General features: G+C 43.6%; 1 protein-coding gene across 4 annotated transcripts in view; it reads left to right on the top strand.

Moving 5' to 3' along the window:
* RPGRIP1L (RPGRIP1 like) overlaps nucleotides 1-17,050 on the top strand; it is an 827,898-nt gene that overhangs the window by 495,352 nt on the left and 315,496 nt on the right. For all 4 annotated transcript variants that reach the window (XM_078668308.1, XM_078668309.1, XM_078668306.1 and 1 more), the window contains exons 18-19: nucleotides 57-265; nucleotides 15,542-15,625. In XM_078668308.1, the coding sequence (XP_078524434.1) occupies nucleotides 57-265; nucleotides 15,542-15,625 (293 nt within the window). The remainder of the gene's footprint in view (nucleotides 1-56; nucleotides 266-15,541; nucleotides 15,626-17,050) is intronic.

The raw sequence follows: 17,050 nt of genomic DNA, 5'->3' as shown, positions 1-17,050 counted from the left end.
TGGATGTATATTTTGAATATATTTCATTTGGTTGCTGTATGTTTGGTGTTTCTCAGGTACATTTGAACTCAGAGATTCTGAATCTCACCTAACTGGTGCCATCAACATCATGCTGAAATGGAAATATACGTACCTTCCGCCTAGCGGATCAACACCTAGTACAGATCCATTAGATTCAATGCCCAAGGAAGACCCACTGCCTGTTAGATTACCCACTGAGGATGAACTGCGGATTACAGCAAGGACACCTGCTTCAACTGCTTCAGTGAGTTTTTTCACCTTTCAGAATTAATGTTAGAATGAATCAAGCAACACTGCCTTATTTATTTCTGTAAAGTGAGACTGGCTTTAAAATATTCAAATATGACTACTTTCCAAATAGCTGGCATTTCCTGAAAAAGTACAGCATTTTGGATGAGCCTTGCAATCCGTTTTTGATGTTCATTACACAGACCTCTAGTTGCATGTGTGTACTGGGTGGTGTGTTAACTATCTTGAGAAATAATGTAGAAGTAAAACTCATGATTAACATAGATCTACATCATAATGTTGTGTCTGTTTTAATATCTGTGTTTAGAAACCCCGCTCCCGGGAATTTGTTGAGGATAAAAATATATATTGTGCAGAGCAACACTATACCCCAGCACACGTAAATTCAAAAGACAGTCTTTTCAGAAGTTTGTAAAAACATACAACGAAGTAGATCAATTTTGTCAACTTGTTCTTCTTTTTATTCAGTCTTCCTGTTGTCAGGCGTTCAAGTTTTCCCAAGCCAACACGTGTTTCGTCGCCTCTTGTAATTTAGTACATACGACTTGTTCACAGCTAGGTAAAACATATATATACACAGTATGAGACCGTATATTGCTTATAGCAAAATGCGTAAAAGCACAGTTTGTAAGTGAACCAAACAAATGTGCTCCCAGGGCAACATCTTAGTGTTACTCCTTTGTGCCTTGCTTTGCACTTAAAATAGAGTTTGGTACATGCAAAAGACTAATCAGTGCTGGGTGGCATTTTTTTGCATGGAGTTTCAACCACGAAAGTAATCGTACAGGTTAAAATGTACATTCCATAATTTTTATTGCTAAAACAGTGCATGTGGATTTGGTTGGTTATATGCTGGGAAGTATCCGTATTTGTATTCCTATACTGCCTTTTCACCAGAGACACAACTACGTCACCCAGTGACGAGTCTGTGAAAAAAATCACCTTAATCTCCTTGCTCACCATGACCATTATAGTCATCAATCATCAAAATAGTTAATACATTGTTCTTTCACTGACCTGTGCGTATTCACAGTAATATAGTCTGTGAACAAAAAATCTGAAGAAATATCTGTATACCAACAGGTTTCTTAGTATTACCAATCGTATCAACATGTGCTTAATTCTGCCATCACAATGTATGAATGCCAAAAAGTACATACTTTTCATGTGGCGATAATTCCAGGCCACATGGTCCCGTGGCGTGAGGTGAGATTCCAAAATTGGTGGGGCAGGAGGACGCGAGAAGGCGCCGGCAAAGTCAGAAGAGGTAAGGAGAGGAATCTCTACCTAAGCACAAACTATGTGCTGAGATAACAGTGGGGTATTCAGAGGTACAGGCCTTGGAGATAGGGCCAAACTGAGATCGGGTATTTTTATTTGTTGTCCCACATAGACTCTGGAGACCGGCTAGTGGCGGGACCGCAAAAGACATATAAACATTTGTTTTGGAGACTGAAGTTTTGGTTGAAGTGGAGTACCAAGTATCCTAGGTTGTTTGCAGAACAATTGTGATGCTTGGAAAAATGTGAACACTGCATCTTCCTTAAGTAAGGCTGTTGCCGGAAGGTACATAAGTGACTAATGTTCCGTTAGCGTTGCGAGAACAACTGAAGGCAGAACTTGACCGACTGTACAGGGTCAATAGAATCATCTGAATGTCTCAACCCGATTGTGTTGACATGCAAGTCTAACGGAAGGTTGCACATGTGCTTAGATTTGAGGGACCTCAATGAATGTATATTGGTTGATCATCATTCCCTACCACAAATACATGAAATGGTAATCAGTATAATAAACAGCAAGTTATTTTTATCCTTGGATCTGGCTAATTATTATCACCAGGTGCGACTACATCCCGAGTCAAAACATCTGACATCATTCATAACACCAGTGGGTGCCTTCCAGTTTGTGCGGATGCCATTTGGGTTGGCATCAGTGTCTGCAGTTTTTCAAAGGGTTATGAAATGCATTTTGAAAACTCTCACAAATGTTCTGTTTTTCCAGGACGATATCTTGGACATGGAAAATAAGGATTGTGTGTTAGAATGCGTATTGAAGAGATACAAGATGCAAGTTTGACTGCCAGTGTTGACAAATGTAAATTTGGTGTGACACTGGTGAAGTATCTAGGACACACGTTGTCAAGTGAAGGCATAAAACCCAAATTGAAACTAGTAGAGGCGATTGAAAGTGCATCTCCTTCTATTGACAAAGGCAGCTTCTTTCTTTCCTCAGGTTAGCCAATTATTATTCTAAGTTCGAACAAGTTTTTGCTGACAAAGGTGCATGGTTTGCGGGTGCTGATGAAAAAAGGAGTGCATTACGAGTGGAGGAGAGTGTGTCAGGCTGCATATGGAACTATCAAATGAGATATTGTTAATGTTGTCTTCCGGAAACTATTTAGTCCCCAGAACAACACTATAAGTGTGGTAGATGCAAGTGCTTATGGTCTTGTGACTGTTTGGATGCAACTCAAAAATTACCAGGACAGGACAGATGCACACACATCATAGACGCTAAAAGGAGCTGATAGCAAATACCCAGTGATAGAAAGAGAAGCATTGGCATGCTGTTGGGGCGTGCAGTACTTTAAGACCTATGTATGGGGAACCACTTTTGAGTTGCGCACGGACCACAAACCTTTAGGTGATTTATTTTCCGTGAAGGGTGCTGGAAGGTCGGCAGCCAGGATCGCCAAATGGTTGTATCGCTTTCAAGAATACAATTTATTGTTAAAATATGTTCTAGGGGCAAGGAATGTGAATGCGGACTGTTTGTCATGATGGGCTTTAACTGTGGAAAAAGGAAACAAAGAGGATAATGACAGTGGGTGTCGGGTTTAGGGTCTTTCTTACCAGTCGTGAGGTGTTGGGATGGTTTCCGACTTTAGTTCTTGTAAGTCCTGGTTTGTCTGAGATGAGGGCGACCCCTTCCGGTAGCCACAGTGCTGCCGACAATGAAATCCTAAGCAGCCAGTGCCCTCCAGAAGGTGTCCCAAGAGGAAAACCCCAGAGGGGAAAAAACCTCTGATGATGATGAGACTCCAGGAATGAAGGAGAAGACAAGGAGCCAAAAAGGAACCAGGAGAAAGCTGGAAGTCAAGCTGGAGCAGAAGTCGCAAGGTTACCAGGAATGCCAACTGAAGGAAGGTATTACCAAAATAAGAGTCAAGGAGCCAACAGGAGTGAGGACACACCAGCAGGAACAAGGAGTATTGCAACGCAAGGAAGGAAAGTTTCTGATCCCTTATATACTGAAAAACAGGAAGTGACCTTCAGAAATAGAAAGTGACATACAAGAACAAGAAGTGACAAAACAGGAAGGAGACGTGTCGACATCTTGGATAGGGAAAAGAGTGAAGTGCATTACAGAAAGATCACCATGTTTGGAAGGTAAGTAACCCTTCCCTATTGCCTTCTGGGAGCAAGGTGAAGAGGAGAGCAACAATATAGCCCCCAAGGAAGAGGGATCACCAGACGCCCACACCAGGAGAGTGTAATGTCCCAAGGTGCTTCGGGAAGCGGATGGGCCACCGTGCAAGTATGCGGCGTGCCCGAAAACCTACAGGCGTCATGGGTGCTTTCCGCTACGCCGTTGAAATGGCCACCGCGGGCCGCAATGCTATACCATGGCGCCCTCGAAGAGGAGAGAGGGGCCCCACGGGTTGCAACTTGGCCGGCAAGAGAAAACAGGTAGCGTCGCGAGTCAGCCCACGGCTTAACAGTGGGTTGTGGCTAATACTGGCGTGGAAGCAAGCATTAGACATGGATGAAATGTGGAAGCAACTCATTCCATTTCTGAAAGGTCACCCCAAACTTTTTGCCTTCCTCCTCCTCTTGAAGCTCAATTCTTTTTGTTGGCTTTCGGACTCTGTCCACTTTACCACAGCTGACCAGTACTAAAGTGCATGTGTTCCCTCCTCAAAACATGGTATAATTGGTTTACACCTGTTTGGAATATTTAATCTACTTGTAAGTCCTTTGTAAAGTGGTTTACTATGTACCCAGCCAGGGCCTGTAAATTAAATGTTACGGTTGGGCCTACAGCACTAATTGTGCCACTCACACAACTAGTGCCTTAAACAGCTCTCAGGTTTTACTGCCACTTCTACTTGACATTTAAAACCCTTTGCCAAGCCTTAAACTCGTCTTTTATTACAGATAAGTCAATAATAAAGTAGGTCCTAGAAAGCCCATAGGCAGGGTGCTGTGTAAGTAAAAGGTAGGGCATGCACTTTTAAGTTTTCCATGTCCTGGTAGTGAAAAACACCACCAATTCTTTTTTCACTATTGTTAGGCCTACTCCTCTTATAGGTTAACATTGGGAATTCCTTAATACACATTTATGCTGCAATCCCTGATTAGAAAGGAGTGGCTGTGTCATGTTATTTTCTATATCTTTGGAATGGTAATTACAAATCCCCTTTACTGGTAAAGTTGGACTTGACATTCCTATTTTAGAAATGGCACTTTAGGAAAGTAGACATTTTCTGCTCTTGCAGCTCTGTGTGCCTGCAGGCTGCCTCTAATACACATCTGGGGTTGGTGACAGCTACACTTGGTGCATTCCCTCTAGACCGCCACAAAAACAGGAAGCTTAGGTGTGTCTGAGCACTCATCTGCACTCTGATGGCTCTTCTGGAGCCTCAAGGGAGGGAGGGGCTAACACCTACACCTGAATAGAAGGATCCTGTCCCCACACAAAGGGCTGATTACACCCTATAGCTAGTCTGGAGCCAGGGTTGGGAAGAAAGGGCTATTGTGCACTTCAGAGACCTTTCTTTGAAGTCACACCCACTTTAGAGGCACAACTGGGTATAAGTACTGGGTCTCTTACCCTATGAGCTCAAACACTTCTGGACCTGTAAATAACCTCTGTAAAAAGAACTGTGGTGGTGCTACAAGGGCTGTCACTCTGCTGGACTGCTGCTCTGGATGAACTGTTTTTCTTATGTGCTGCCCAGCTGCCTGCAGCTTTCTGACCCTGCTGAGGAAGAGCTGATCTCCAAGAGCGTGCCTCCTGTGGCTGAGACTCAGGGCTATTAAAGTCTCTACCCTGCTTGTGTGTCTGGTTCCCTGGAAGTGGACCCAGATACTTCCCTAAAGAAATTGACGCATTTCCAGTCTGCTTGGAGCAGAACCTGCACATTAACCCTGTTGCAGTAGTAGAATTGGCGATTCGCACTCTGAACCACCTCATCATATCCACAACTACCGCTTCGGAACCAACACATCTCCGCCACTGCGTGGAGAAGATCGATGTATCGTCCTCCAGTGTGGATTAACCTGGTACATCGCCTTCAGAACCCGCATACTCGGAACCGGCACTTCGCTCAACGGACCCAACACATCCAGAAGTTCCATGGAGAAATCCGAAGCACAACCCCATTTGTGTGGGGATCATCGACACATCTCATGCTGCGACAAGGATTAAGGTACTTTGCTCAGTGGGCCCTGCGTTGGTCCTCTAGCTAGTCTGTGCTCCATTGAGGGCGGCCTAAACTCTTGACTTTGTCCCGGTCCAGTTCGACCAGCTTACCTCATTGGCGCTTATTGCGTCTAAATGCTAAAACTCTTTTTATTTGTTACAACTTCATATCCTGACTTCTACTTATTGGATTTGTGTTGTTTTTGTCTTCATTTATTTATAAAATTATTCTATATCTTTCTAACCTGGGTTGGAGTCTTTTTGTGGTGTTGTGCTAGTGTGTGTGTGTGTTGCACAAATACTTTGCACATTGCCTCTTTAGATAAGCCAGACAGCTCTGAGTCAATCTACCAGAGCACAGGTTATATTTTAGTATGTATCTGACTTACCCTGACTAGGTCTAGGTTCCTGCTTGGACAGGGTGCATACCTCTGCCAACTAGAAACCCAATTTCTAACATTCTTGTTACTTGACAATCAGATAGTGTGAAGAAGGAATTTGGGGATTACAGAATAGTATAGTCGGAGTTGTCTGTTATGGATGAAATTCTAAGAAGAAATGGAAGGTTAGTCATGCCCATAGGGGTACGTGCAAGATTGCCGGAGATTCTGCATGAGGGCCATGGAGGCATGGCAGCCATAAAGAGGAGGGCTTGTGCAGACGTTTGGTGGCTGGGCATGGGCAAAGAGTTTGAGTGGTTCGTATGTAATTGTGCGGCATGCATGTCTAGTGATAAATCCCACAGAGTTGAGAAAACCCCTATTACGTCAACTAAATTTCCTGAAAAACCCTGGCAGAGACTAGCAATTGATATTTGTGGGCCATTTAATTGTGAAGGATTAGAAGGCAGGTATGCAATAGTTTTTGTGGATTATTTATCCAAATGGTGGGAGGTAGCTTGTGTAGAGGATGTAAGAGCTTCCTGTATAGTAAGTTTTTGTGTACAAGTCTTTAGGAGGAAAAGTAATCCGCAGTGGATTGTATCCAGTAATAGCCCACAGTTTGTTGCAGAGGAATTCCAGAGGTTTTTAAAAGAAGAAGGGTTGAAGCATCACATAACTGCTGTTTACCATCCCTGGCAAAAAATGGTCTCCTGGAGAGATTCAACCGAGTTCTCAAGGAATTTGTGCAATTAGCAGTGGAAAATTGTGCAGAATACAAAAAAGTAGTCAAAAATATATTGTGGGGTTATGGGAACACACCAAATTAATTCACAGGTGAAACACTCTGTTCGAGGTGTGTGTGCTGTAGACACACATGCTTTACATAATCTTGCCATGTTTGCAAGTTGTTTTTCTTCAAAGAAGTCTTTCCAGTCATGAGGTAAGGTGACTCCTCCTTTCGGGGATAGTGCCTCATGCGCATTGACTACATTGTCAGATTCTTTTGCCTCAGAGGGTGAGAATGGAGTTAGTAAGAGTAGAATAGAGATGTCTATGCATATGTATATGAGTAAGAAACTGCAACAGGTATAGGTACCCGGGGAGGTGGGTGGGCGCATGTGAATCTACAGCTCTACATGCCAAGAACAAATGTTTACTGGGTAAGTAACATTTTCCGTTCAATGCATGTGAGCTGTAAATCACATTGCTTTGCATAGACTATAGAGCAGTATTCTCCCAAAGCAGTGGCTAAACTGTTCTTCGGGTCCCCCTCTGTGCACAGTTCACTCTACCCTTGACTGTATTGTTTCTGTAAGAGTGTCCTTGTTCTCCTCAACAAACTCTCCATTTTCGATCAAAAACCTAGTGGGAGGCCGTCTGGCCTAGCCGCGTCGGTCCAGCCTTCTGTCGGACGGAACAGACTCAATTCCAATTCTGTCCTCGGTGCCAAGCCGAATATCCCTGCAGCGACCTACATCAAGTTTGTAACTTGTGCCTCTCACCGGAGCACAAGGAGGAAGACTGCGGCGCTTGTAAGTCGTTTCGGTCCAAGAAGACTATGTGATCATTGGGCTCAACAACAAGAGATGCAGTGCCTAAGCATCCAACACACTCCGGATAACTTCGTAGAAGAATCCGACCAAGAAGAGTTCAAAGCGACCGCCGCAGGAGAAGAGGCCCTCTCCGTTCCAGAGTCCGATTCCGAGCTTCAGATCGATCTGGAGTCGTAAGATGTGCCTCCGGGACAGGGTGCCATGAGTACCGAAGGCCCCTTGCCCCCTAAATCCTCTTCCAAAACTCATAAGGCTACGGCACCCCCTCTGCCTTCTGGCCAAGGTCGGCACCAAGACAATGTTTCCGACGCCCCGCCTCTCGGCTTAGCTCCAAAACAAACTGTGAAGCCTTCCGGCTCGGGACCGAGTCGGATGAAATTACCTTCGGATCTGAAATCATCAGGCTCCAGGGGCAAATCTGGTTTGGAGCCGAAAACCTCTGCTTCAAAACACAAACATGCTTTGGCGCCAAAACCCTCAGCTTCGAAACACAAATACGCTTTGGGCCGAAACATTCTAAATTTATATTAATCCTGGTACTGGACATATTGCGGCTAAAACACCAGCAAAACACAAGCTTTCTGCAGAGGACACTGCTGATAGGATTCCCTTAAAGAAGAAGAAGAACATGGCTACCAGCCCTGTATATCCTGCCCCACAACCCTTTCCACCTCCACCATCTTCTCCACAGTTAATAATTGAAAATCCCTTACACATAACACCTCAGGGATCTCCACATACACATCCAGATATGGATCATGGTGGTAATGATACTCATTTGTCTACAGACCCATGGAGCGATAACACCAATGACCCTCCAGTAGACAATGAGCCAGACCGTTATCCTGCAAACCAATCACCACTGGCTGATAATATGGCTTTTCAAAGTGCATTGCTAGAGCAGCAGAGTATCATGGGGTGCCCTTACATAAAGAAACATTAGAAGAGGTATTGTTATCTGAAACACGTAAGTCCACACACAGGTCAAGTCAAACACTCCCACTGCTTAAAGGCATTATGAGGCATGCAGATGATATATTTAAAGACCCTGTCCGTGCACATATTTTAATTCCAAGAGTAGACAAAAAATATAAGCCCTCACCATCACATCCTGTGTTGTTCAAGGGATAATTACCTCTTGAATCCCTAGTGGTGTCCAGTGCTTGCAAAAGAGCTAACTCGCAAACCTCTGGGGATGCAGCGCCCACAGATAAAGAATCCAAACTTATAGATGCCTCTCGAAAATGAGTGGCTGTTCAAGCCGCTAACCACTGGTGCATCACAAACACAGAGGGCCTACTAGCTAGGTACAACAGGGCACACTGGGAGGAGATGGGGCAACTGCACTAATACACATTTACTAAGGCACAGCAGTTAGTTGAAAAAGGGAAACTCATCTCTAACTCCTCAATCAGATGTGCTTTAGATGCAGCAGACACCACAGCTATGGAGATCAATACCTGCCTTCTCCTTAAGAAACATGCACGGCTTAGGATCTCGGGATTTAAGCCTGAAGTTTAACAGTCAATTTTGAACACCCCCTTTGACAAGGAGTACCTGTTCGGTCCTGTAGTCAACCAATCTTTAGGAAAAATCAAAAAGCACACCAAAGTGGCAAAATCCATGGGAGCGCTCCTGTCCCCATCCAATAGAGGCTTCTTTTGCCGCTCATTTCACAGAGCAGGGTCCAAAACAAAATCCTCAGACCCAAATACTTCCTCTTACAAAGGCAACAACCAATCCTTTCCCTTAAGAGGTTTCTATAGAGGAGGATATAGATGAAACAATTCCAAAGGAAGGGGTAAAGGCACCACACCGCATAACACCCCTTCCCCTAGTAAACAGTGACTTGCTCACACTTCCCCATATCACTTAACACCTGTTGGGGGAAGACTTCAACAGTTTCTCACCATTTGGCAGTCTATAACAACCGACAAATGGGTGCTCGACCTTATCCAACATGGTTATTGCCTGGAGCTCACCTCCAATCCACCAAACATTCCACTTTGTGTTCACAAACTTTTGTCAGACCATTTGCAGTTACCCAAACAAGAGGTTCAATCTCTCTTACAAAAGGAAGCCATAGAACCAGTTCTGTTTCATTACCAACGTGCAGGGGTTTTACTCTTTATTTTCTCATTCTAAAAAAAGACGGTTCCTTAAGACCAGTTTTGGATGATCTCAGAGAGTTAAACCAGTACATACCGTTAGAACATTTCCATATGGTAACGCTTCAGCAGGTTCTTCCTCTCCTACAGCAAGGTGATTTTTTTGGTCCACACTGGACTTAAAAGGCACATATTTTCACATTCCCATTTATGCAGCTCATGGCAAATATCTCAGATTTGTGATAGCAGGCAAACACTATCAGTTCAAAGTACTTCTATTCGGAGTAACTACTGCTCCCAGGGTATTTACAAAATGCCTAGCAGAGGTAGCAGCTCATCTCAGAAGACAACAAATTCATGTCTTCCCGTATGTAGACGACTGGCTCATCAAAGCCAGCACACACCAAAAGTGTTTACAAAATACTCCGGCCACCCTACACTTACAACACCAATTGGGTTTCACCGTCAACATTCAAAAATCTCACTTACTGTCTTCACAGATATAATCTTATCTAGGAGTCACTCTCCATAATGACACGGCTCTAGCCTCCTCCAGGTGCAGACAGAATTTCCAATCTTCAAACTCTATTGCTGCAGTTCCAAACCAACCAAACCTTGCCAGACAGAACTTTTATGTGGCTACTGGTAATCATGGTGTCATGCATTGCAATAGTACCTCATGCAGGACTACACATGCGCCCATTACAAGAATGATTAGCACGTCAGTGGAATCAGGCACAGGGTCAATTAACAGATCTGGTGTTGTTGGACAGCCACACCCATCACTCTCTGCAGAGGTGAAGCCCACAAAATGTATCGAAAGGGCGGCCTTTCATCGACCCTGTTCCTCAAGTTGTACTAACAGCAGACGCATCTCTCACAGGTTGGGGTGCACATCTCCATTATTAAACAATTAAAGGTCTCTGAGATGACAAACACAAAAGTCTCCACATCAGCTATCTAGAGCTTCTAGCAGTATTTTTAGCGCCGAAAGCCTTTCAGTCTCATCTCACACCTGTTTCAGACAATTTGGAAATGGGCAATCCATCACAAGATTCACCTTGTGGCAAACCACCTCCCGGGAGTGAACAATCAAATTGCCGACCTCCTCAGCAGAAGGAGACAGGAAATACACGAGTGGGAACTTCATCCTCAAGTTCTCTTTCCATACTTTCAGCAGTGGTGATACTCACAAATAGATCTGTTTGCCACAGTAGACAACACAAAATGCCCAAACTACGCCCCCAGGTTCCCACACCATCATCCAAAGGCAATGCCCTATGGATGAATTGGTCAGACATATTTACCTACACTTTTCTGCCTCTCCCTCTCCTTTTGTTTGTGGTTCAGAAACTCAGACAAGCATCACTTACACTGATTTTGATAGCTCCCATATGGGCCCATCAACCGTGGTACAGCACCGTGTTAGAGCTTTCAGTAGTTAAGCTACATCTCAACTCCAGTCTCCTCACTCAGAACCATGGAGAAATCAAGCATCCAAATCCCAAGGAGCTCAACTTAGTGATTTGGCTCCTGAAGTCGTTGGGTTTGGATATTTAAATTTACCACCAAACTGTATGACTAAAAGAAGCAAGAAAACCTACTACCAGAGCTTTCTATGCAACAAAATGGAAACAATTTGTTGTTTACTGTAATAAGAGCAAATTTCTACTTCTAGATGCTTCTGTTCAGAACATTGTCTGTTACCTTCTAAACCTACAGCAATGTGGGCTAGCTTACACATCTATTCGGTTGCACCTTGCAGCAGTAGTTCCGTATTAGCAAAACAGACCGCATTTGTCTTTGTTCAAAGTTCTTGTCATCAAAGCCTTAATGGAGGGCTTGAAGATAGTTATACCACCAAGAATCACACCAGCACTAGTGTGGAATCTTAATGTTGTACTTACAAGACTTATGGGTCCACCCTTTGGACCACTACACAAGTGTCCTTTACAGTTTCTCTAATGGAAGTTTGCATTCCTCATTACAATCACTTCATTAAGGAGAGTTGGTGAGCTTCAGGCATTAACCTTAAAAGAAACCTTCTTTCAACTCCATAAAGATAGGGTAGTTCTTTGCACCAATCCCAAATTCCTTCCCAAAGGGGTTTCTGCTTTCCTTATTAACCAGTTGAGTTATCTGTGTTCTTTCCTCAACCTGATTCAGTAGCAGAACGAGCTCTTCACACACTTGATGTCGAAAGAGCTTTATTGTATTATATTGAAAGAACAAAAGAATTTCGTAAAACAAAGCAACTGTTTCTTTCATTTACGCCTCCTCACAATGGCAATCCCATTTCTAAATCTGGCATTTCAAGATAGATTGTTAAGTGCATTCAAACTTGCTAAGCAAAAAATAAAAGAACGTTATCTATATCCCTTAGAGCGCATTTCACTCGCAAAATAGGGGCATCTATGGCCTTTTTAGGTAACATTCCTATAGCTAACATTTATAGAGCAGCAACATGGTCTACACCACACACATTTACCAAACACTATTGTTTGGATGTACTAGCACGCCAACAAGCCAATTTAGGCAGTTCTAAAACAGTTTTTCAGAGAACTGCAAACTCTACTGGTTAGCCACCGCTTTGGGAAAATACTGCTTTATAGTCTATGCAGAGCATGTGTATCTGCAGCACACATGCCTCAAACGGATTATGTTATGTACCCAGTAAGCATCTGTTCTTGGCATGTAGAGCTGTAGATTCACATGCGCCCACCCTCCTCTCGGGCACCTGCAGTTGTTACAGTTCTCATTATTCACGTTATCTATGCATGGACATCTCTTTACTACACTCACTCCTTTCTCAACCTCTTGCGGGAAAACAATACAACAATGGAGTCGATGCCCATGCACATTATCACCGAAAGTTGGAGTCACCTTATCTCGTGACTGGAAAGACTTCTTCGAAGAAAAACAACTTGCAAACATGGCAGGAGTATGCAAAGCATGTGAATCTACAACTCTACCTGCCAAGAACAGATGCTTACTAGGTAAGTAACATAATCCTTTTCCTGGTAAAAAGTAGAGAGGCGTACTCGAAAGTAACATCTGCGTGGTTGAGTGAGGCGTTTAGTAACATGATTGACAAAGTAAGACTAAGAGAAAAGGTGTCAGACTATCAAAGGAAGTACAAGCAAAGGCACAATGATGAGTTAAAGAGAAATGAGTGGATTTTCAAGAAAGGTGACAAGGTGAGAGTGCATCTGGATGCCATTGTGAGAAAAGAGTGTTTTAAGTTGTCAAGACCCAAAGATATCAAAAGGGGAATTGCAATAATGGATGGCTGAATGATGGCAGAAATTGGAAGGCAAGGAAGAGAACACTGCAATGCAAAGGTTTGAGCACAGTGTGTGGTTGGAGAAAACTCAGGGATCTGAGATTGCAGGGGGCAAACCATATGTGGTAAAGAAAGTTGAAAGTAATGTTCGGGTGAGAAGAAAATCTGTTTAGCATAAAGACTGTGTGTGTACTTAAGAGAAAAAACATAATGACATTTACATTTAAACTGTACTTATAGTATGTGTCATGAATAAGGATGTGAATCTAATTGTTGTGTTGTTATTTAGTATTGTTTACCATATGTTGTGTTTTCAAATGAGCAGATTTTACCCTGTAACCCTGCTTCATTGTTGAGGTTCTGGGCTGGACTAGGTTCTGAGTCCCAACAGAACCTCAGACAGTTGTGTTACCAGCCAAGGGTTGCATGTACTGACCAAGTTGTCTCAATAAAGTACACCTAAAATATCTATCGAAGTGGACAGCCTGTCTTTACAAAATCGCCGGTTTGCGCAATTCTCGCTGGCCACTGCCCCATGCCCTCTTTTTGGTGTTTCAACACTGTGACACTCTGCACCACGCTCTCTCCCATGCCTATTGCTTCAATGAGGAGGATTGTGGTGCATGGTCTCAGCTCAGGTCAGTTCCTTTTTAGCATGCCAGTCTTTGGGCCCCACTCTGTCCTGTCAATGCTAGCGACGGCACCTGGTTCAGTTACCAGTTTTGTGAGCTTCTTCAAAGTGCATCCATCTTGCTTTGCCAGGCTCCTTCCTCTCAATGATTAATTCTTTAATATCCTCCTATACTTCTGTTTAGACTCTAGTAATGCCATATATTTGGGTCTTCCACAATATGTATACACAGAGACAAACAAAAGAAGAAGCAGGAAACAAGAAAGCAACATCTTAGGGCCCTTATAAAACCATTATGTATAATAAATAATACATTTCTTCTTTTTGTCTATGCAGCTGTCTAAGAATCACCTTTATGGGCCACTATTCTTTATCGCATATTCATAAGTACATAGGAAAGAAACGAAACATACAAAACATTCGTATTGATCTATCATGATTTAAAATGACAAGGCTACTAATGCTCTTTGAACCAAAAAGAAATTCATAAGTGGCAAATCAAACAATAACTCTTGCGATCTGATCATGCTTTTGTGCTGTGGTCAATTAATAAAGTATGGATTTAATTATCTGTAGTATCATCATTAGCATCTGAAAATTAGCCTCCTCTTATTGAATATTGAAGTAGAGTATTAGAATTTATTTAAGCCAGATCTTATTTGATTACATGCATGGAAGTGACCCAGACTTAATGCGAGGATATATCACTAAAACACTTCATCTTCTGTGAATAATGCTATCAAATATGCTCACACCTTACCTACTTCTACACAATTATGTATTCCAACATTCCCGATGTCTTTGGAAAAGAATACATGTTTGTAAAATCCGTACACGCTCCAGTTCATTAATAAGCCACTCAGCCACAGATCCTACAACAATTGATAAGTCAGATTCATGGTCTTCATCCATCTTAATTAAGTATTGATGTGGTCGCTCATTTCACAAATTAACTTCCAACATCATCCACACAAAGGTATAGTGCTTCTAATTTCAAGAAGCCTTACAGTTTAGTGTTTCCATGGTGCAAAGCCTACAAAACGTAACTAAGACTATACTTCTCATAGAAAATATAAAAGATCCATATATTATTTTCTATTTTCTCACCCGCAGATATTGAATTAATTTCACACCCTCATCTAACCAGGTTTACCTATCTTTGTTTCAAGATCACACACTGTGTATAGAAGTGGTGACATCATTTACTTGATCCTCATCAATTAAATCGCAGATTGCTTCTGATGGTGTATGACATCAGTTTCTGTTTCCCAGTGCACACTAAATAATACTTTGAAAACAGAGCAATTACCCGCTTCCATATTTTTCCAACTTCATTTGTTTGTTCATTGATCTTCCAAATGTCGTGTCCACACCTTTTTTGAGTTTTGCTCTGAAAAGGTGAAGTTCCCAGAATTGTGTACCCAAAGAGCGCTTAAACGTTTGTGTTTGCTTCGAGTCATATGCCTGTGAATATAGTTTTCAGGTTTTTAGAAACCAAAACTATAAACCTTGATGTAAATGTGCAAAAAGAACAATTGATGGAAAGAATGCAGAACAATGTCATACATTCACCCCAGTACAGAGATCTGGGCCTAAATCCATGGTTTTTTGCTCCCCATGGCATTCCAGATCAAACCCAGCCATATGCAAATCAGTATTGATCTTGCTCCCAATGGGAACCGTCCAGCCTGAACTGCCAGACCAGGTCCTCCCTGAACTGGAAACAAGCATCCTAGAACGATGAACTCAACCTAGATCTATTGACTGGCGTTGAATGTTTGATTTGCTCTGCATTCCGTCCATCATCTGTGTGTCTTTTTGCGTTTTTGTAAATGTGGGCAACAAATAAGTGCTCACACAAACAGGAATATGTATTTTTCTCCTAGGCACCACAACCCAAGCCCAGACAGATACATCCTTCAACTGAGAAGAAAGTTTCTTTCGTGGACACACCTCCATCTTCAAATATTGTGAGTCTGAATTATATTCGACATTCATTTGAAACTCTGCTTCTTGATTTAATCCAGAAAACTGTGAGTTTAAAAATGTCTTTAAAATACTTTTCTATTTTTTTTTTGCTTACTTAGGCCCTGATTTAGATATCGGCGGATGAGTTACTCTGTCACAAAAGGGATGGATTTCCCGGCCGCCAAAATCTAAATCCCATAGTATTTTGTCGGATTTATATTTCTGCAGACGTGGCATCTGTCCCAGTTGTAACGGAGTAAACTGTCTGCCGATATCTAAATCAGGACTTTAGTTTTACAAAATGGCTTACAGTTCTAAGGTGAAAGTTGCACGTGCAAAGCTGTACTCCACATTATAGTCAATCAATCATATCATTTGTAAAGCGCACTACTCACCCGTGAGGGTCTCAAGGCGCTGGGGTGGGGAATGCTGCTACTGCTCGAAAAGCCAGATCTTGAGGAGTTTTCTGAAGGTCAGCAGGTCTTGGGTCTGCCGTACGTGGATGGGGAGGGTGTTCCAGGTCTTGGCGGCGAGGTGGGAGAACGATCTGCCGCCTGAGGTCGCTCTTCGGAAGCGGGGGACTGTAGCGAGGGCGAGGTCGGCGGAGCGGAGCTGACGGGTGGGGGTGTAGAAGCTGAGTCGTCTGTTGAGGTACGTTGGTCCGGTGTTGTGGAGTGCCTTGTGTGCGTGGGTGAGAAGCTTGAAGGTTATCCTCTTGTTGACCGGGAGCCAGTGCAGGTCTCTCAGGTGGGGTGTGATGTGGCTGCGGCGAGGGATGTCGAGGATCAGGCGTGCAGAGGCGTTCTGGATGTGTTGTAGCCGTCTCAGGAGTTTGGCCGAGGCTCCTGCGTAGAGGGTGTTTCCATAGTCCAACCTGCTGCTGACAAGGGCTGGGTGACTGTTCTTCTCGTTTCAGTGGGGATCCACTTGTAGATCCTAAGGAGCATACGGAGGGTGTTGAAGCAGGAGGAGGAGACGGCGTAGACCTGTTTAGTCATGGAGAGGATGGAGTCGAGGATGACCCCTAGGTTGCGTGCGTAGTCGGTGGGTATTGGAGCGGTTCCCAGTGCGGTCGGCCACCAGGAGTCGTCCCAGGCCGAAGTGTTGGATCCGAGGATGAGGACCTCCGTCTTGTCCGAGTTCAGCTTCAGTCGGCTGTTCCTCATCCATTCAGCAATGGCCTTCATTCCTTCGTGAAGGTTGGCTTTGGCGGTGTGGGGGTCCTTGGTGAGGGAAAGTATCTGCTGGGTGTCATCGGCGTAGGAGAGGATGTTGAGGTCGTGCCGATGGGCGACGTGGGCGAGCGGTGCCATGTAGATGTTAAACAGAGTTGGACTGAGGGATGAGCCCTGGGGTACGCCGCAAATGATCTCGGTGGCTTCGGAGCGGAAGGAGGGAAGGCAGACGGTCTGTGTTCTGCCGGAGAG

This window comes from Lissotriton helveticus, chromosome 12, assembly GCF_964261635.1.
Source record: "Lissotriton helveticus chromosome 12, aLisHel1.1, whole genome shotgun sequence".
Taxonomy (NCBI): Eukaryota; Metazoa; Chordata; class Amphibia; order Caudata; family Salamandridae; genus Lissotriton; species Lissotriton helveticus.
The sequence above is the reverse complement of the archived record's forward strand: the minus strand, read 5'-3'. Positions and strand labels throughout refer to the sequence as shown.